The sequence below is a fragment of the Anoplophora glabripennis genome, unplaced genomic scaffold (genome assembly GCF_000390285.2).
Source record: "Anoplophora glabripennis isolate ALB-LARVAE unplaced genomic scaffold, Agla_2.0 scaffold369, whole genome shotgun sequence".
In the NCBI taxonomy this organism is placed as follows: Eukaryota; Metazoa; Arthropoda; class Insecta; order Coleoptera; family Cerambycidae; genus Anoplophora; species Anoplophora glabripennis.
This window is the reverse complement of record NW_019416678.1, coordinates 220,664-241,909: the sequence shown is the minus strand read 5'-3', so window position 1 is coordinate 241,909 and position 21,246 is coordinate 220,664. Positions and strand designations below refer to the sequence as shown.

At 30.9% G+C, this 21,246-nt stretch overlaps 4 protein-coding genes across 5 annotated transcripts in view; 1 reads left to right on the top strand and 3 right to left on the bottom strand.

The window, feature by feature from the left end:
- Positions 1-407: 407 nt before the first annotated feature.
- On the bottom strand, positions 408-2,037 carry LOC108908163. Its single transcript, XM_018712095.1, has 3 exons — positions 1,878-2,037; positions 1,703-1,822; positions 408-1,644 (listed from the first exon to the last, which is right to left on the bottom strand). The coding sequence occupies exons 1-3, from the start codon at positions 2,012-2,014 to the stop codon at positions 1,422-1,424; spliced, it is 480 nt and encodes a 159-aa protein (XP_018567611.1). The 5' UTR covers positions 2,015-2,037; the 3' UTR covers positions 408-1,421.
- A 94-nt stretch (positions 2,038-2,131) lies between these two features.
- Positions 2,132-2,860, bottom strand: LOC108908161. Its single transcript, XM_018712094.1, has 3 exons — positions 2,623-2,860; positions 2,450-2,572; positions 2,132-2,398 (listed from the first exon to the last, which is right to left on the bottom strand). The coding sequence occupies exons 1-3, from the start codon at positions 2,775-2,777 to the stop codon at positions 2,218-2,220; spliced, it is 459 nt and encodes a 152-aa protein (XP_018567610.1). The 5' UTR covers positions 2,778-2,860; the 3' UTR covers positions 2,132-2,217.
- A 2,020-nt stretch (positions 2,861-4,880) lies between these two features.
- On the top strand, positions 4,881-6,920 carry LOC108908175 (28S ribosomal protein S28, mitochondrial). 2 transcript variants are annotated; one of them, XM_018712110.1, is made up of 4 exons: positions 4,881-4,970; positions 5,041-5,280; positions 5,340-5,461; positions 6,753-6,920. In XM_018712110.1, exons 2-4 carry the CDS (start codon positions 5,041-5,043, stop codon positions 6,901-6,903), a joined length of 513 nt encoding a protein of 170 aa, XP_018567626.1. In that variant the 5' UTR covers positions 4,881-4,970; the 3' UTR covers positions 6,904-6,920. The 2 variants fall into 2 exon arrangements, with proteins under 2 accessions (XP_018567626.1, XP_018567624.1); XM_018712108.2 differs by having other exon boundaries at positions 4,888-5,280.
- LOC108908157 (adhesive plaque matrix protein) overlaps positions 6,901-21,246 on the bottom strand; it is a 56,190-nt gene continuing 41,844 nt past the window's right edge. The window contains exons 2-9 of the mRNA XM_023455221.1: positions 19,770-19,900; positions 19,041-19,243; positions 18,562-18,736; positions 14,380-14,416; positions 11,069-11,196; positions 9,689-10,968; positions 8,371-8,595; positions 6,901-7,413 (exon numbers count right to left, since the gene is read on the bottom strand). Coding sequence (XP_023310989.1) covers positions 7,279-7,413; positions 8,371-8,595; positions 9,689-10,968; positions 11,069-11,196; positions 14,380-14,416; positions 18,562-18,736; positions 19,041-19,243; positions 19,770-19,884 — 2,298 coding nt within the window. The 5' untranslated portion in view covers positions 19,885-19,900 and the 3' untranslated portion in view covers positions 6,901-7,278. The remainder of the gene's footprint in view (positions 7,414-8,370; positions 8,596-9,688; positions 10,969-11,068; positions 11,197-14,379; positions 14,417-18,561; positions 18,737-19,040; positions 19,244-19,769; positions 19,901-21,246) is intronic.

The following is a 21,246-nucleotide window of genomic DNA, read 5'->3' as shown; positions in this document are numbered from 1 at the left end:
AACTCTTTGTAAGATCTTTTCTTTACCATTCCTAGTTTAATATAGCCTTTTTAACAAGCCATTAGTGCCCAGTATCTGTAGTGCCTGGTAAATTTTCAGAGATGGAAATTTGTTAGAACTGTTTTGCAGTAGATTTTATTATTTCATTCTTCTGGGTATTGGATGTAAGTTATTTGGCAAAGAAATTTATCTGCCTTTGGCACCGCAATTCCAAGATTGCATGTTCTTCAACAATCCTTCCATGTTCTTCTGTACTCTTTGTTGTTCACCTGTCCAAAACCTAAATTGTCTTGCTCTGACCTGAATATTTTACTCATTTAATTTTACTAAAATATCTTTATTACTACATTAAAATTTTACTAATATATAACAGAACAGACAAAAATTTTTGAATGCTTATTATTATTTTGATTTATATAGTAAAGTTAACATTTATTCTCATGGAATAACTCTTGCCTTAAAAAAATATGAAAATCAAACCGGTTACTTTGTGATTTTATAATTTTATTTCACAAGTGGCAAAATGACCAACTAAAGAGAAAACTAAAATTGTGCCACAAATAGATATTTTCAAGCAATCTTATTTTAAGTTTATGACAAAATTTTCTTCAAGATTTATCATATTTACTTTGTCTTAACTGCAAACAACATAGGTATAAGTAAGTTATATCATATCCATGATATATGTATTCGCTCATGTTTAAATGCTTGTTAACAATGGCTGTTACACCATAGATGAAGAGGCAAGTCAGTTCATGAAAGTGAAGACACAAAGTATTAATGAAAAGAAAGAATAATCTCCTTTTAAAATGTAATTATTTTCACATTCTCTCTGAAATTAATTGTCTAATTGGTATTACAAATTATCTATTGAATATTTTAAAAATACAATGGATTACATTTCTCAGACCCAGATATCTGTAAGTATTGTAAATATTATTTTTCAGAAAGCAATATAAATCATGCAAATAAACACTAGATGTGCAAATTTAATCTTACCCGTATCTTAATCAAACTATGTACAAGGTTGTAATATACTGAATTATATTAACAGTACCTATAGCAGCTCTATATAATGAAGTTCTCTGGACTAATTTCTCATACTCAATAAATAGTAATAATTTATCACAGGAACTTTGTTGCTTGAAGTGTTAACAAATCACCCTAGGCATGATAATAGATTTTTGAGAAATCCCTAAAACATTATTTATTGCAGTTATAAATTTTTCTTTTTATTAACTACAATATTTTTCTCTAAACTATCAATTTCTACGTACAGCCACTGAAAAACAAATTGTAGTTTTTACTATTTAAACACGATTGTATAAATGCCGTGGCAATTACTTTCCAAGATTTTATTAAAAATATTTTTCCGAAAAATAATGTACTTAATTTGTTGTCATCTTTGTTGTAGCTCCTGTTTATAAGTACATCGATTCTAATGTATAGTCTCTTGGTACTATTGAACCTGACATATGGCTTCTACTATCAAGATGATAAAGAAAAGCTAATAAATGCATCATCATAAATCTCCCACTGAAAAATGCCATAATAGTAAGAACATATGGTCTGTTAGGAAATACCGTAGAAAGCCAGTGGTAACAAATCATACTGGAGTGGTTAAACATAAGAGACCCCAAGATTCTAAAAAGATTCTGATGAGGCTGGTTTCTCTTGAGAGATTGTACTTAGAATTCCTTACCCAAATGATAGTCTGTTAATTGGCACAATTATTCTCAGTGATGGTCTACTAAATATCATGACTGCAATACCATAGATCATATTTGCCCAGAGGTACGGATATGGGTCATAACTTAGGATGCTATAATATAAATTAACTACCTAACTACTTCGTGTATATTTTTTTAACCACTTACGAATTTAGTATATAAGGATTCACAGCATGAATCGACATTATGCAATATGCTACTCTGCCCTGATAAATGGCAGCAATGAAAAAATGTCTTACTAGCCTTCTCCATTGCTCCTCTTCAGATAAAGTGGTTTCAGTCATTATAACATAGACCCAACATTTTGGGTATTGTATTTTTCACCTATTGTTTTGTGACTGAACACATTTTAAAAATTTTGTATACTGAACTGACAGATGACATTACAAATAACTGCGATAAAAACATCTACATACAATTTTATTACTAAAAAAACAGTCATAAGCCTACGGATATATATACCACCAATTACTTAAATTATAAATATTTATGCCTTTTTAGCAATTAAAGAGTCTACATGTTCCGTATAACTAGAAGCAATTTTTAGCATTGCCAGACCTGAACCAATTCCACACACTGAACATAAAGCTACATTTTGCGGTACCAAGCTTCTCACAATGGCCCATATCAGTACAGATCCAAGAGAAAAGGTAACAGCTCCAAATGAACTGGAAAATTATATAGATATTAAAGAGAAAAATTCCTAACACTGAACTTACCTATACAAAAGTCGTTCTTTGGCTGGAAGTAAACTCAAATGAGGTCTGTTATATAAATACAATCCTGATCCCACTAAAGTGTTAAAAAGCAATATATTTGTTATATCTTTTTTGGGGAAGATTCTGTAAATTATACAATCAATTACTGAGTTCAAATTAAATAGTGGCCTTACCTTAAAACTAATGATGGATTCATAACATTTATGGACAGCGCCGTATAACTAAGTACTCCTTGCACCGGAGCATAGTAAAATAAAATATTGTGGGCATTTAATGGTTTTAAACCCAATTTACCACAAAGAGAAATTCGAGTTTCAGAAGCAGACATTTTTTAATTATTGTAACAAAATACTAAGATTAGAGTAAAAATAATTTCAGATTTTACAGACCTTATATACAAAAATTTCCAAAAATAAATATTCCTCCACCACATGAAATATTTCAAATGACAAATGACAATTTAACCAATTTAACAAACTTTACGAATTTGTGCTTATGGCTACGACCATAGCCTAACTTAGTTAAGAATGCTATTTTGTAGTGAACAGGCGAAACTGTAGCGTCCTCGGTGACCACTGACGGTACGAAAAAAAATTTCAGTTCAAAATACACCATGTCAATTTCAAAATTCTCCAGGCTCAAAGTATAAAGGATGGATTGAAATTAAAATCAGTGCAGTTTTGGAAAAGTTGTAATAAAAAATACTCCAATGCCAACATTTTTCTTGTAGACAAATTTAACATGCAACTAGAAAGTTTTTAAATCAACATTATATTTTTATGTAAATTCTAATTAATATATATTAATACAAATCTACTTCAAATATCAGTAATAATAAATAACATAATGTACCAAATTTCTTTTATTTAGCACATTTAATATACAAACACAAAGTATAAAATATATAGAGTGATAACCCGCGCCATTATTCCATGGCTAGAAATTGCCATCAATGATTTGGGGTCGAGGGGGATTATCCCTCTTCGTAGGTGGGCCCCATCCGTCGTCTACCCCGACCGCAAATGCGGCCGTTGTAGGCGCTTTGTGGGACCTGCTTTTGTCCTGGCTGGGCCCCGCCGGCTAGGGCCCTTTCTTCTGGCGCTCTTCTTGCTTCGCCGGCTCNAATATAGCTACAAAAAAATTGCAGGCTGGAATTATAAGAAACCCTCTAGCGATTTCAGAGAAATACTTCGCTTTCTTATGACTTCAGTGATAGGTATACATATAAAGATTGAGAGGTCTAAATTTAACGTAAGCGAAACAAAGTGAAAAGTGTACTTCATAAGCGAACTGTGTTAGATAAAACATTATTTTTGTATAAATACAGAAGAGAGAGGTAAAATGTTATGTAAATATCCTTATACGGTAAATTTTCTCTGTGGCCTTCACAGAAAAATAGCTTGAACACTAAAACGTCCCTAGGGGGCGGCTAGCATTAACGACCAGTGTTGCCAGATGGAAATTTCTGTCAACAGTAGGAATGTAGCCAAAAAAACAGGAGATTTCTTTTTTCAACAGGAGATTTTAATAAATATATTTTTTAATAGAGGAACATAAGTACATGCACAAAATATAGCAAAATATATAAATGTAGGAGTTCGTATAATAGTTTTCAATTACATCAATACGTCACGTGATTTGACAACAGTAAAGGTGCATTCAGAATCAATTTGCTAGCCAACTTACACTTCGGCACGAAAGTCTGCACGGATTTGACCATTCAGAATAAAATTCAGGCGACACTTGGTGCATGCGTGTTGGCTTCAACTTAAATCAGCTGTTTTAGCTGTATATTTTAGGAAATATTTATATTTTGTTTGTTTTAAAAATTTTAAATTAAAATGTACAATAATAGTCCATAATAATAATTAAAATGGGCCAATTACAAGCTGCTCCTGAGTTTAGCCACGAATTTTTATTACAGTGTATCTCCAATTACACACCATTATGATAAATCTGACAGATTATAAAATTGAAAAAAAAATGTTGAGCTCACTGAAACGAGCTTTAAGAAGAAAATTTTCATAAAATTCATGGTTTCTCTGGGCCGTTAGAATTGGTCTTACTCCCCCAAGACCCAGAAGTCTTTTAATGGAGTTTTTTGTTCGAATTGCTATAATAGCTGTCTTTTTAAGTGCGCCGCGCCATTATTCTATGGCTAGAAATTGGCCTCAATGATTTGGGATCGAGGGGGATTATCCCTCTTTATCCTGCCTCATCTCGTGTAGGCCTGGACAGCCTNGAAGGCTGTCCAGGCCTACACGAGATGAGGCAGGATAAAGAGGGATAATCCCCCTCGATCCCAAATCATTGAGGCCAATTTCTAGCCATGGAATAATGGCGCGTAGTCATGGAATAATGGCGCACACCACTCACCATGTACCATGCCTTAAGAAGTCTACTAGTTCCACGTTTCTCTAGTTCTGTGATCTGTGAACGATTCTTAAGAAAAAGCGAGATGCGATTTTTTGACCTAACCTCTGAAATTCTAAAGCTAAAGTGATATGTGAGAAGGAGTTAAGTAAGCATAACAAAGTTTTTAAAACATTTTCATAAACAACATTAGAGATTGAAATAATTTTGTGTTTAAGATGTCGATTTTTAGGTTAGTAAATAAAAGTCGTATTCTTTTTTCTGATATTAAATTATGCAATTGTAAAATTCGTACAGTCCTTTTTTCTGATTCTAATGAGTTAAAAACGGAAACTTCCAAAAACATTAAAAAACCTGGCGGTTTTGCCCAGTCTTTTGAAAAATTTGAAACTATAAACGATTCTAATGAGTCTCCACAAACATTTGCTTCTTTATTAAGATATTCTGCATTTGTTGATGTAAGTAGGTAATTTATTTTAAATATTCAAAGAAAACTACAAATTTAAATGTATTTTAGTTGGGAGATCCTGCTGGCAAAATTGTAATAGGAAAAATATTTCATGTAGTTGAAGACGATTTGTATATAGATTTTGGATGGAAATTTCACTGTGTTTGCCCAAGACCCACCAAAAATGCTAGGTATGTCTAAAATTATGTATCGAGTTGATTTTTAAGAATTATGAACATTTGATGCCAATCTTTCCATATTAATGCAAAGTTAAATATATTTTACTGAACCTTGGATTTCTCTATTAACTTTGTAATACTAGTTTATGGAATAATAAAACAAATTATTTCGGACACCTAGATCACCTTTTTAACCTGCAATGCTACTATAGGAAAATTGTAAATGACTGCCTCAAATCAAGATGTTTTAAATCTAGTAATTTTGAAGGCCGTTCAGGAGTTAAGTTTGAAATAATGGTAGTGAAGCTTATAAGACCTATTATGTGGGTACAATTATAACAAAAATTGTAAACTGTACATGGTGACCCAGAACTAACTAAGAAAATGGAAACTGCAAATAGAAAATCCTGTCATAATAATAATCCCTGCTTGCGGTTTCTTATTTGCTTTTTTCCTTTTCTTATAAAGGGATCTAACCATCACAGTTACTGAGTCATCTTGAACCCAAATCACTATACAGTTCACTTTTCTATTGAAATAAGAAAAACATTTGGTTTTTGATATAAGAAATGTTACATTTAAAGACAGGATGCACTGTTTTAAAGTTAATATTGCGAAATGTGATCTATGGGCAATTATTGTTAAAAGTGTCACATCAAGTTATTTTTGGAATGATAACAATCAGTCAAGTAATCAATTTATTCATGAATAAAATAAAATGATGCCCTGTAGGTAATGTTTTATTTGAAAATACATATTTGATTTTTGAAAAGAGGTGTTTTACATTGCTATTATTCATAATGTCCAAAATCTGTATAAAATTTATTTTCAAATGATATATCATGTTATGATGTAAACACAAATTAGTTTTCACTAGGTATAAACCACAGAAATTACTTGTAATTCAATGTTACATGAAACAATTCATTGTAGAACCGTTCTTTTTTTTTCATTAATTCATCAAATACATCCACGGCACATTTAACGAAGTCAAAAAGTTGAATAACATAAAAAAATTTGAAGTTTAATCCTTGAAAATTTTTTATGTAAATATCATGCAAGATATATCATACATAAAAGAATTTTAACCAGATTGTTAGAAGCAGACGTTGGGGTTATAATTGAAAAATCAGAAGGTGTGGAAACATGTCAATATGAGTGTTATTGTGAAATCAACTTTATCAAATGTTTCTTTAAAAAAACTTAAGTGAGGAGTAATACTTAATCCTCTCACTGTATGTGTGAAACATCTTTGTGCCTATAGTTAACATAATTTTTTATTTGTGACTATTATCACTTTTAGTAATTACGTGAGAGGAGCCGAAGTTAGACTGCGCATTAATGATCTAGAATTATCGTCAAAATTTTTGGGATATGAAAAAGATTTGACCTTATTGGAAGCAGACTGCACTTTGTTGGGTTTAGTGCAACAAAGGACTAAGACCAAGGAGTAACAGATTATATATTTTAATTTTATAAAATACATCTGTATAGTTAGGCACAATTGTTAACAGGCAAGAATTATTCTGATTTAAATAAACTTATTTATTATATAACAATAATGTGTTATAGTTAAAAATTGTACATAAATTATTTAAAGCTTTTTATACCAAATACACACTATAGTATTTACATGTAATTGTTTTAATTAATAATTTATACAATGTTAAAACAAGAATTAAACAAAAAGGAAAAAATTGTCATAGATTTATAAAAAAATATTAAAATGAGGTAATATATATATTATAATTATACAACAGAAAATTGAGTAAGGCACTTGAGAATTCTTAGTGTGATATATATGGAAGTATATTTGAGCCGAATATATTCTACAGAAGGGCACACGGAAGGCCACAGCACAATGGCAAACATACAGGGACAACAGTTGCTCCACTACTACTCTTGGATTTACTTTTACTCTCAGCCTCATACTGATACTTTCCAGATGCTTTTGCATATCCACCCTAGAAAAAAGAAAAATTATGTTATTTTGTCATATAATATACTGAGGTGTACGTTTTTGTAAGGAATATAAAACATATTTAACGAATGAATAGTCAAAAATTATTAAAAAGCAAAGTTGCAAAATATTTCTCTAAGAACATTTTAAGTAATGCAGTAACCTGTTTTAAAATTTGAATTTTTGCTCAATTTAAGAAGTCTTAAGCGAAGAAGAACAGATGTCTGGGTCAAATGTTTTGTGTTTTTAGTTTATATAGTTGCAGTTGTCAGAGAATGTCAGGTTAAGAAATAAGTTTTGCGGGTTTTGCACAACAGAGGGCGTTGTACAAACATGTTGATCATGTATGTTTTGATTGGAGCTGTTGCGCAACAGTTTGAGTAAATTCGAGCTTGTTTGAAATTATTTGTGCAACGCATGACACTCAAACAGGTATGAACGTGTATGTGGATGTTTGAAGGTGTTGTACAACATAACAAACGAATAGTGTCTTACAACTAGAGTTGTTGGAGCGGTTTTAAAAAATGAATAAAATGGCTTTATCTACAGTTAGAAATACAAAATTTTGGCTATGGAAAGGTAAAGGTGAACTTTATAAAAATCGAAATTTAAAAAGTGCAGGCTATGAAAAATTAGTAAACAAACTGAGGGAAGTAGAAGAAAATGCTGACAAAGACGTGCGTATTTTCAATAAATTTGCACAAACTGTGGTATCGTGTATATAATCACCAAGTTGTATAACATTATGTTATACAACAAAAGTTGGCACAAATTGTTTGATTGTGTATGGGGCCTATAAGATTTGAAGAAATAAAGTCATTTTAAGAAAAATATTGTTTATAATTCCTGGAGCGACCTCCCCGATATATCTACTACAGTAATTAAATTGATTAAAATAAAACATTTTTTGTAACTTTAATAACAACAACAAGCTAAGGCCCTTTTATCTGTTATTTCTTACTTGAGCTCTCCATGCAGCTTCGCTTTCCTCTTTTTTAGCAAACATTTCATGTCCTGGTGGATAATATACAGGTGGTCCAGACACATTTTTTGTTTTAATTATGGGCTCTTTCTTTTGTGTGTCCTCAACTTCACTTGACTGTTTTTTTAGGGTGTCAATTTTCTTTTGTTGTGCTAGTTCCTGTTCGTGAGCATTAAAACCAGCATTTAGAGGGCTATTTGGAGGCTAAAAAATAAGAGAATTGTAAATATATCTGCAGAAATTTTAATTAATTGGGAGCAATACTATTGATATATCAGATAATGTCATACATAAAAAAACGGCCAAACAGCGTTAATGTGGGATAATTTTCTAATAATAGAAGAACAGAAAATATCTATTTGCCTGGGAATGTTTTAAAATCAAATATTCAGGTTCCGATTTTGTAATTTTCTGGGTTTATTTGAAAAACTTTATGAAACAAAACATTCTTAGGGACATTTTTGCTTTTCTGTTCATCTTTAAATTAGCAAAAAAATTCACAATAAAATTTTAAATATATTATAAGCTGCAAGTTATAAAAAGTTTTAGTAGGTACAACTCGATATTTTATCCAACAACTTTTGTAGCTTTTATTCTAATGTAAATTATATTCCCTTAAAAATTTCAGTATTTATTAATTTTTCGTATTTTATAAATGTTTTTGAAAATAAAATTGTAGAGGTGTTTTTTTTATCAAATACCAACAAAGAAAACACAATTAATGGAAAAAATGTGTTGATTGTTATGAAATCTAATCCTGTTAAAATTTTGTTGTTTTGCTATTTTTTTTCTAATCTATGAAAGTTTTTGGATACAATATTATAATCATATCATATATATCATATATATATCATATCATATATCATATCATTATCATCATATCAATATCAAGTACTTGAAAATAAAACTCATGGCTTTTCTGATCCGAAATGTCTATAAATCGTAAATCGTATGATACACAGTTGAGTATACCTGAAAATCCAAAAAGAATACAATTGTAATAATATTAATAAGTTCATATATAAAAAAAAAGATTCCATATTTGATTAGAGAAAAAAGTGATTGTAAAATCGTTTTCTATATGTGTATAGCTCATCAAATAAACTAGAAAAAGACAAAGTTGCAATCAGAAAGTTTGGTATTTTTCAAAAAATCTACACTAACAAAGATATTTATTTACAAGGAAAGGCTTTATATTGCTGCTAAAATCAGTCCATGATTTCTGGTAAATGATAATTCATACTTTAAAAATTAGGATATTTCTATCACTAAATATAGCACAGTCACTAACACTAACCTCATGGCCAATTGTTGCCATAAGTTCATCTAATCTCTTGGGTGGTCCCTCAGGTGCATCATCCGTAGGGAACTTTTGTGGCAATAGTGGTTGAGACTCGTCACCTGGTGGGTATCCTCCCTTATAAGTATTTTGTGTAGTGTTTGTTGATTTGTATGAATAGTGGACATTGATCGGTTCATTCGGCTTTCTTCCATATGGAGGATTAACTGGTTCAAATGACTCTACATCGCTAGGAGTTTTTGGTCTGTTTGGTCCCCCAGGCCCATGAGTATTTGTAGTATGTGTTTCGTGTTTGTATATAATTGTCTTTCCAGGTTCATTTGGTGGGTAACCATTTTTATAGGGTGGGCCAGCGGTTGTATTGGTGGTGTTGTGGGTTTCTTTTATTATATAAGTGGTGTGTGGAGGATTACCTCTGTCATCTGGAGGATTACCCACTGGATATCCCCTTTGAGAAAATGGTGGCTCAGTTTTATTAACTGTTGTATTGTGTGATTCATTTATTATGTATGTTTCTCGACCTGGTGGATAGTTTCTGACATCATTATAAGGCGGAGTACCCTCAGGATATCTCCTGTCAGGGTATGGAGATTCGTTTTTGTTAACGTTTGTGGTAGTTTCTTTTATAATGTAAGTATCCTGTCTAGGAGAATGAGGCTGCGGATAACTATTTTCATTCACATTCTTAGTTGTTGTTTCTTTATAAATATACGTTTGATGATTTGATGGCGGACTTAACTCAGGACTGTAACCAGGCTGATAGTTACGTGTTGTAGTTTCTTTTACGATGACACCACCTGGAGGTGCAGGTTTCTGATATGGAGGGTAATTATAGTTTACACTATCTGTAACAGCTTCTTTGTATTCTTTATTAATATTTGTCTGCCAAGTTGGTTCTTGCCTGTATGTTGTGTTTTCTTTGTTTTCGACCTTGTTATAATTGAAACTTTTACTAGGAGTAGATATAGAATTGGGAGAATAAACATATTTTTCATTGTCTATCGAATTACTTGTAATATTTGTGGGATACTCTCCAGAACCAGGTATTTCATATGTGTAAGTTTTAATTGTAGTCGTTACTTTTGTGTTACCTGGTGGTCGCAAATTTGGGTCTAAGTGGGCTAAAACTTCTGGATCTATTTCTGGGACTATGGTTTCAACTACTTCTACTGGGTATTCGTGTATATTTTTCACTACCGCTTTTTTAGAGAGAGTAGATGTTCGTGATGATGGAGATGGTGATGTTGTTCTAATAGATCTAAGATCGCCGTAAGTACCTAAGATAAAATAAATTATTTTTTTATGGTTCTTTTAAAAAACAAAATTTAATTTTTCATAAATTGTGGCAAAATAACAATTTATTTTTTTTGTATTTACCCTCACTGGTGTACTGAACATCCCTTTTCATAGCCTCACGATCTGTACGTTCTATTGTACGACTTCTTGAACTCGATTTAGGTGTGTCCCCATAATGCAATTCACGATTAACCGTCTTCTTAGATGCTCTAATAAATAAAAAAATTACAGATATATACTGGTAAAATTTTTAACACAGGTGTTTTTTAAGTATATTCCAATAATAAAGGATGTGATTCTCTACATTATTTTAAGGAAATAAATTCCTATGAACTTAGGTACTAAACTCTTAAATTGTTGAGATACAAGTTTTCGAAAATTTTCACATTTAAGTACACATTTCATGTAAAATAAAGAAATATGCTTTAAGTAAAGATAAAAATTTTTAATGCTTAATTATATTTAAAAAAAAATCCTGTTCCATTTAAATCGCAAAGCGGATCAATTTCAGATTTCTATTTTAGCCTAAAATAAACAGCACATAGTGAATAAATCGAAAATATAATTTATTCAAGTGTGAAGAAAACTTATTTAAGAATATTAAAGAAAAACTCATAAAGCAAGTGAACTGATTGAATTTTCGAAATAGTGTAAACATTTCAACAAATATACACTCCCAAGTATATTGGTCACTCATTCAGTAAATTTTCAAAAACGTTCTTTTCTTATATACTATATATACACAAAATATATGATTTTTAAAACGCGAATATTTTATCTCAGCCCTAGCAATGCAATGACGTCACCGCATGGGATGGTCAGCCGGCTTGGCGCTACTTCCAGGCGAGATGATGAATGTTTTAGCGTTTGTGCATATTAAATTTAAAAAATAGAAGCAAATTTCGTAAAAGCAGATTCTTCTAATTTGCCGGAAGTAGGTTTGTTAATGGTTATGGATTTTTTTTAATAAAAATCACTTTATCAGTACTGATTGAGATGAGAGGAGTGAAAATGCAAAGGTTACGTTTCAATAACGTGTAAAGCTCCTTTAAAGTAAGTTTGTAGCGAAAGTTTTGATGTTTTTGTACAATAAGAATAGTAAATAGGAATCAGGATTTTGCGTTTAATTGGACGAAACCGTTTCTGTCACGGGTTTCAAAGATTTACCTAATCAAATACAAAATTCTTATTACTATTTTTATTCCCATGGGAACTACATAAAATATACCTAATATCTTATAAATATATTAATAATATTATTATGTATTTTTATAAAATACTTAGTACCTATAGGTATTTGTATAATATTCACTAAAAAATCAGCAATGGAAAACAAAAGTGTATAGTGTTCCTTGAGGATACAAACGTATTTATTTATAAAGGTACCTACCTAAATTACGCAGGGTAGTTTTGTTGCTTTCAAAATAAGTCATTTTTCAAATAAAAGATTAAAAAAAAACAAATAACAACAACAACAATAGAGACTAATAGATTATTGATTTTAGATCCGCGTCTTCACATTATAGTGCTCTGACACTGGGAAACAATACAATATTTGTAATTATTTTTCTGTTCTGTGTCTATCCATATTGCTAACAAAATTTGGTATCTTAACGTACTCAACCGAAACTTAACAGGCAACTAAAACCCGATTACGCGACTGACTGACAACAGATGCAAGCGTACGGCATCGGTTTCCCATGCGGTGACATCACACCCGCCGGTTCAGTGTATATTCAGCGCACCAGTTTATGTTTTTTTTTCGATGACTTGTAGGCTATATAAAATTTTATTTTTTTTGCAGAGAACCTAATACCTAATTGCAATATCTTTCCGTTAAGCAAATAAAAAAAATTGCTGAATGAGCGTGATATTCAGTGTTTAGTGCGATTTTTTTTTTTATTTTCCTCCATTAATAATCTTTCCAGGTGTTTGCATAGAAATAATATTTTACAAAAATTTTAACACTGGACCTCGAAAATAAAAACTATTTAAGACATAAATTGATAGACTTGAAGATGGTCTAAAGAATCACCCCTTTATTGTCGAAATGTAGGTACTAATGTAACAATTTATTCAATTATTACTTATTCAATACTTGGTGGGCATTTAAAAAAGTAAAATATGAAAATTAAAGGTGGTTAAATTTTAATTTTAACTAGAAAAAATGGACCTATAGAAAGGTAAACTAGCAGGTCCGGATTATTAACTTTTTTCAGTTAAGTCTTCACGAGATTACGAAATTAATATACACAATTTTATTTAAAATTTAACATTTTAATTTGCTGAGTATGGCCCATCTCCCTTCACTGTTTGCAGTTTGCATATATCACTAGTGAAACTTTAATTAAATTTCTAAACAGTTGTGTAATAAACTTCGAAGAATTATTACGCTCTCGTAGAGAAGAAATAAGAGAAAAAGTTCCTACGAACATATTCTTTAATATGTATTACTAGAGAGTTACAACTCCTTCAAGGATAAATTAAAAAGTTGCGTGTTGCGTTTTACTATGCCACAGCTGTGAACAAAATATGCTTTTGATGAATTTTCAGACCTGTTCCATTTTACATAAAAAATTCAGTAATGTTGACATAAAAATATCGATTCGGAAAGATAAGAAATAGCTTCAGATAGAATGTGTTTATTTTTAACTTTTTAAAAATTCTGCCTAAAGATAAAAAACATATATTACGTTAACTTCTTACATCCCTACGTTACATATTTGATAGCCTAGTAGCAGTTTAAGGCATCAGTCTCAATGATTGTTGATGAGACTGCGGGTTCGAACCCCACGATTGGACGATCGTAGATCAGTTGCACTCTTAGAGTATATACTACATGGTGGTAGCACGCTTACGGCGACAGTGTAAACGAGTGACAGAGAGAGAAAGAGATAGTTTGGTGTTCTTTTCCCTCGTGCGGGCACGTGATTGGCTAATGCAACTCCCTACGATCTCCGGTAGAGTCACCAACATCGTGTCAATGCTTTGGACAAAAAAGTCGGAACTCGATAATCTCGATATTAATAATTTTGTAACAATCATCATTAAAAAAAAAACTATTTAAAAGTAAGAAAATTAGATTTATAAATATACAGTGAGCAGCTAAATTATGGAACAAATGTATTCAGTTGTATTCTGTAGTATATTCTAGCATATTTTAGCCTTTCCTCAAAGTTTATTACACTTCTTTAACACTCTGATCTCTGAATATTCCAAACAAAATCCAAAAGTAATACGCCATTTACATTACCGAAGTAAGTAATATAAAAAGAACATAATGTATATATGAAAAATCTTTTAGGACAACCGAGATTTTAAAACATTAGACATTTCAGAGTGACAATGGAAAGGTACTATAAAAAGATAACAGAATTAAACAATATACTTACTGAAAAGCTGGATCTGAGCCAATGCTATTATAGGATTCTGAAAATAAATGAATTTATAAATATCTTCTGAATCAGCAAATTTAATTAAGATAGGTATTGTTTTACTTATCCTAGATCGATTCATGGTTAAACTAAATTAGTTAATTAAATATTACCTATGTCCCCTTTAACTATTTTGTTTTAAGAGTTATAAAAAAATGTAAATTACAAAATTTGCACGATTTTTTATGAATTTCCGAAAATGATGTTTGAGAAACAAATGAAGTCCAAACAAAATGGCCGCGGTTGTTAACTTTGTTAATTTAAATAGAACACCCTGTATATTTTTACATATTTGGACAGAACGTTCTCTGTCGAGCATAGTCATATAGGGTTTGTTGGGTCCATCTCTAACAACAAGCGAGATACTTTTAAAAAGAAAAGAAGGGAATATATTTTGACATATCGGGCATTAATATGGTCCAAAATGCGTAGGTATTCTAATTATAAATCTCACTAATTAGGCCGTGAGNTAGACCAATTTCAGGCATTTCTGCCTCTTTTCCAATTACGTAAGGATTTACAGATTTAGTTGTAAAATATTTTGACATATTCGACATAGATATTTTAACTAAATCTCACTAATTAGGCCGTGAGAGACCTATTACTCATGGACAAGTGACAGGTGATGTTATAACAACATTGTTATTGTTTGACAGTTTGTATTATTATTTAATGAAAAATTATAGGAATTAAAATAGACTAAGTTATTCTCCATACTCCATTTTAATTCCCAATAATTTTTCAATTTTCTACTTCTACTAAATAATAATACAAACTGTCAATCAATAACAATGTTATCAGGACATTACTACCTGTCACTGTCACGACCTACCATATAACATTGCCCATAAGTAATTAGGCCTCGCACGGCCTAATTACTGAGATTTAATTAAAATACCTATACGCATTTTGGATCGTATCAATGTCCGATATGTCAAAATATATTACAATTGAATCTGTAAATCCTTACGTAATTGGAAAAAAGGCAGAAATGCGTGAAAGAGGTCGAACAATTACAATATATCTTATTTTCTTAATAAAAAACATTATTTTCTTTTTTTAATAGTACCTTGCTTATTGTTAGAGATGGACCCAACAAACTCTATATGGCTATGTTCAACAGGGAACGTTCTATCCAAATATGTAAAAATATACAGGGTGTTCCATTTAAATTAACAAAGTTAACATCCGCGGCCATTTTGTCTGGACTTCATTTGTTTCTCAAATATAATTTTCGAAAAATTAATAAAAAAATCGTGCAACTTTTGTATTTTACATTTTTTTTTTAACTCTTAAAACAAAAAAGTTAAAGGGGGGGGTCAAAATATAGTGAATCACCCTGTACCTATCACACTACCTCACGTTTTACGTGATGTCAGCACGTAACATGAGAAAAGTGCGTTTCTACTTTAAATTTACAAACAATTAAGCCCAGCATGAATCTGCACGATTACAATTAGCACTTATCGAAAAAGAAGAACGTAGCGCATTGTTGTAATGTATAAAAAATTGTCTTTCATTTATTTCAACAATAACTTAGGTTAATTTTGGTTTATTATCCCTAAGGAAAATATAGAGAAAGAAAGTTAATTTTGCGATCGGTGTCCATATAAATAAATCAATAAGGCAAAAGATCTTCAGAACTATCATGTTCATGTATTTGATCAAATTATAAAATAATATAAGTTAAAACCAATTAACTCTTTATAACAGTCAAACGAGCCAATTCTATTCGAATTTATCCCAGAAAATCAAATATTTTGAAATGTATCTCAAATATAGATGAATAATTTTGACAATTTTTACCAGTTTTTTAGAACTGGAATTAGGCATCATAATTTAAAAGAAAACATCCAAATACTCGCATTTAAATATTTGCATCATTAAATTTTCTGCAAAAGACGACTTTAAAGATGAAAGAACGTTCTTGTTTCAGATTCACAACCACAAAATTAAAATATTGAGATTTTATATTTCAGATATACAGGGTGTTTATTAAGTATTTGTACAAACTTTAAAGGATAAATCTTTGACTAATTTTAAGATAAAAAATTCACATGACTATAGGTCCACAACGGCTTGGTTCTTGAGATACAGAGCGTCCAAAAAAATTTTTTTTTTGGTATTTTGATTATATTTTTGTTCAATAATATGGCAATTTGATGAAATACTGGAAACTGGGACTATCGATGATGAGAAACTCAAATGTTTACTTAGTTTTCTGTTTAATGTTAGAGGGCGCCACATACAGTGTTCTACCTGGATTTAAATAACTATAATTTTTTTGTCTCACACTGTATTGTGTCATACCTATTCTTCATTCAATTTTACGTACAAAATTTATTCCTAGTATTTAACGCTGAAAGCAGCCGTTTTGTAAAAAAATGGGTTTAAAGTTAAAATTAGAAAAAATATTATCAAAATACCAAACAAGAATTTTTTTTGAAGGCTCTGTATCTCAAGAACCAAGCCGTTGCGGACCCATGTTCATATGAAATTTTATCTTAAAATTAGTCAAAGATTGACCCTTTAAAGTTTGTACAAGTACTTAATAAACACCCAATAGATAACCAAAACTAAAATAATAATAATTATTAAAATAGGTATACCTAGATCGATATATTGGAGATAAAAAGTAATTAGAATCCCTGCAATTTTGTTGCACGGAATAGAGCATGTTCTAATTCATGCAATACAGTAGCCGCGACAGAATTGCATAGTCTGATAAGAAAAATTTCATGGATTCTATCGCAGCAACCAAATCCCTGCAACAAAATTGCATTGTCTGATACAAGCTTTAAGGGTTGCAGAGCATTAAAGTCTCTCTAATATTAAGGAAGATTGACCAAAAGTATGTTTCATCTAATCGCAGTATTGTAACGCAAGACAAAGATTTGATTGCCTTTGCTTTTTCTACATTACAATTAAGGTACATTAATTAGATATAGACATCTAAAACTCATAGGTATCTCTTGTAATCCCTAAAGAACTTATAGCAAGATAGAACAAAAAAAAGTTAGTACATGGATGTTTGTATCTCGGGATTCTTTTTAAGAAAAATTTGAGAATAAAGCAATAATATGTTCAATGGCAATAATCGAAGCTAACATTTTTGCGCGATGAACCTCGCGCGATTTTCGTCTCTTATAGACCTCTTTTATGCACGCGTTTTTCTCCGCTCAACGCGAAATTAAGAAAAACGCGGCATATTTCTGCTCCATTTTATGCACGCGTATTCTATTAGTTGTCGCCAGTTTCATGCCACACAGTAGTCAGTGAAGTACATGAAAATGGATCCGTGTATATTATATTTGTGCTATAAAAAAATATGTAATAGAAAACGTAAGAGGCGATGGGCAGTNCATGACCAACAGTCAACAGCAGATAGGTTGGTAATAAACAAATCTCCATAAAAGTAACTAGAATCCCTGCAATTTTGTTGCACGGAATAGAGCATGTTCTAATTCATGCAATTCAGTTGCCGCGACAGAATTGCGTAGTCTGATAAGAAATATTTCATGGATTCTATAGCAAGAAAAAACAAAAAAAAAATAGTACATAGATGTTTGTATCTCCGGATTCTTTTTAAGAACAATTTGCGAATAAAGCAAATATCACTTTTCCGATACGTTCAATGGCAACAATCGAAGCTAACATTTTTGCGCGATGAACCTCGTGCGATTTTCGTCTCTTAGATACCTGCCTAACAGCGTTTCCTTTGCACTTTTGCACTAAATGCGCACTGAGAATAAGTCCATCCTCTACCATCATATCGACACGGCAAATAGTTGTTTTATTTGCCGTGATATCGAATAATAAAGGATGGCAGTTCTTCGGAATTCTTTAAAGAACACACACACACAAGCCAATGAAGGAGGGATTAAATTGCTTTGTCAAAGGCAAACATGAACTTAGACTAATATGCTACTAAAATGGTTTCCGATATAATTTGGTTAGTTGTTAGAGTATATTAGAAGATGACATGTGAAATCATTTTATGTCTAAAGTAATTTTGATTAAATTCATTTAATAATATTTGAATTTAACAAAAATGGCTCTTGGGCCGTCACATTGAAACCGGATGAAAATTATGGTTAATTATTAATGCAACTGTACCTAAAGCAAAAAATATTTACCTACCATTTTCCGAGAAAGAAGATTTTTTTACTTGTTGCAAGTCATCGAGAAGGGAATCCAACTGATTAATACTGTTTTGCATTCGTGTTTTTTCTGGAAGGGCATCACCAGAAGATGAGGTTTTATACATATACTTTTCTTTCTTATATCCAGTTACGTGTTGTCTGCCATCCGGAGACTATAACGATTTTACAATTATGATTTTTCTTTTTAGATATATGTATTTAATTCTGCGTTAGTAGATATGTACATATGTTTAATTATTGACCATAAAAAAAATTAAAAACACTTTGATTACTATTGGGAATGCTATCAGAAGGTTGGGAATATTAAGAATAATGAAAGCATCTTTTTAAAATTAACTGTTATGTAATAATACTATTATAAATGAAATTTATTCTACAATTTTTTGAAACTTATGCCTTTTTGTATGGACTTAATCATAACATATTTCTTCGTTTCTTTCTATGTCATTGACTTACCGAGTAATTGTAAGCATCATCAGAAGAGTATTCCGTAACTGGGTTCGAGGATTTAACATTAGTTATTCTGTTCAGAGAGTTGCTCCTGGGTCCTGAATCTAAAGTATGCGCAGATCGTGAGGTCTCTCTATATGTACCTGTATTGTGGCCTAGAGAACTTCCGGGTCGAGAAACGGAGTTTTGTAAGTCTTCTAATAAGTAATCTGTAAAAAATTGCAACGATTTACTTGCTGATATGATGAAGAAGTCAGAAACTGCAACTATATATCGGAGCGTCTGTTAAAAACACCAAAGTTGCAAAGAAAATAATGGATAATGGACAATGGACAAAAAATATATGTCAAAAGAACAACTTTTTTTACTTTGATCTAAGGAAACTTGAATTAAATTTTGTAGACTTAAATATGGCTCACCCTGTGTATACTGGGCGATAGGGAAATAACTTTCGTAAATTTAAGAGACGATTCTTTGCATCAGTTTCACCAAAAAATAAAACAATAATAATTCTCGAAACAGTTGAGGTACTTTAAGGTAATGTTTTCGTTAAAAAAGTGATTAAAAGTTTAAAAACACAGTAAGAAAATGGCATGGCATTCCATTTCAAATTATAAAATTGGTATAACTAAAAATAGAAAATATTGGTTGTAAACTATACACTCACACAGTGAAACTACTTAAAATATAATAAAAGAAAATATAAATTTTAATCAAAGTAAAAGTAATAATCACCTAAATTACTGTCGAATTGTGACAAGTTTTGAGTCGAACTTCGTGTGTTGCGCACAGGAGAGACAGATCGCAGGATTTTCGTTTCCTGGTACTCCTTCCTTTCGATCGTCGACATCTTCCCCACCTACCCCCTGCAATAACAGAAAATTATAATTATTTATAAACTTAACAAATAAAGATATGAAATAGATATTTACAACTTTTTCATCTAATTTTAAACATAAAAAATTGGGGTAAAGACTGCAAGAAAATTGCAAATTGGCACTAACTTTTATTTTTTCGACAATTACCTTAATGAAGGGCGATTAACGTTACACCCACAACATTGTTTATCTAGCCTGGTTTAATTTTTTTCGAATGTATAATATTTAGATTTTCGAATAATATTTGTGAGAAAAAAATAAAACAGTTGTTAATAATAGTGTCCTAACAGAATTATCAAATGATGTGGATTGAGAAACAATTGAATGTCTACATGAATGATCTGAGTTGAGACTGGTCGGTACATAAAACTTCGTTCCAATTTGTTCATCCGTTTGGAAGACATTTAGAGATATAGTATATTTCTTTGAAAACTTTCACGGAGTTTATCTTGAAAAGGAGGCCGAGACACCCTGTATATACCTCAAATAAATGTAGCCTTGATTCAATTTTTCATTCATAAATGCAGTGATATCCAACTGGCTTTGACGAGTTTATGCCGTCTATCTCTAGTAGAGAATGAAGTCAAGTGAAAAAAAATTAATTACCTAATTACTTAATTTAGCAACAGTTCTGAAATTGTTTCAACAGTTACCATGTAAACTTGAGGAACGTTGAAATTTTATTTTTCAGAAAATAATTTTTCGTGATATATCTACACACAAAAATTCCATTTGTTTTAAATTTTATAGCAGTCATGAGTACTTATATGAAATCTCAAAATTTTTGATTTTTGAAAACGCAAATAAATTAAACATAAATATTTTTTATTCCATTTCGTATAAATACGAATTTCAGTTGTTTCAAATCACGTGATGGTAGGTACATTATTTATTTTTCTTTGTCGCCTGAATTAAAAAATATATATACAGGGTGTTTTTGAATGGAATAGCATAAATGATACCAGTGATTCTACATTTCAAAAGAACACGATCTGCAAAAAATCGCCTTAGTAAAATGTTCACCCCTGAAGAGATATGGGCCATCAAAGTTTCCAAAAAAATTATGAAAATTGGCTGTAATTTGAAAACCGAACGAGGTACAAATAACAAATTTTTTACAGGTTGTTTACTAATACAGATGCGAGTTTTCAACTATTTTTCGAAAATTTTAACCCCTCGAAAGGGGTTGAAATAACCAAGCCATTTTTGCCATAACTTTTATATTTCGTAAAAACTCGATATCCAAAAATACGCATTAGATAAACTGGTCCTTTTAGAAACGTTTACCTCTCTAGCAATTTTCCTTTAAAACTTTTCGTTTATTAATAAAAAAA

Coding starts and splice junctions, on each gene's coding strand:
- LOC108908163 (XM_018712095.1), bottom strand. CDS start 2,014: ATGACTGAAACCACTTTATCTGAAGAGGAGCAATGGAGAAGGCTAGTA. Junction 1,823..1,877: donor AATCCTTATATACTAAATTC/GTAAGTGGTTAA, acceptor TTTATATTATAG/CATCCTAAGTTATGACCCAT. Junction 1,645..1,702: donor ATTAACAGACTATCATTTGG/GTAAGGAATTCT, acceptor GAATCTTTTTAG/AATCTTGGGGTCTCTTATGT.
- LOC108908161 (XM_018712094.1), bottom strand. CDS start 2,777: ATGTCTGCTTCTGAAACTCGAATTTCTCTTTGTGGTAAATTGGGTTTA. Junction 2,573..2,622: donor AATCCATCATTAGTTTTAAG/GTAAGGCCACTA, acceptor TATAATTTACAG/AATCTTCCCCAAAAAAGATA. Junction 2,399..2,449: donor AAAGAACGACTTTTGTATAG/GTAAGTTCAGTG, acceptor ATAATTTTCCAG/TTCATTTGGAGCTGTTACCT.
- LOC108908175 (XM_018712110.1), top strand. CDS start 5,041: ATGTCGATTTTTAGGTTAGTAAATAAAAGTCGTATTCTTTTTTCTGAT. Junction 5,281..5,339: donor GATATTCTGCATTTGTTGAT/GTAAGTAGGTAA, acceptor AATGTATTTTAG/TTGGGAGATCCTGCTGGCAA. Junction 5,462..6,752: donor AGACCCACCAAAAATGCTAG/GTATGTCTAAAA, acceptor TATCACTTTTAG/TAATTACGTGAGAGGAGCCG.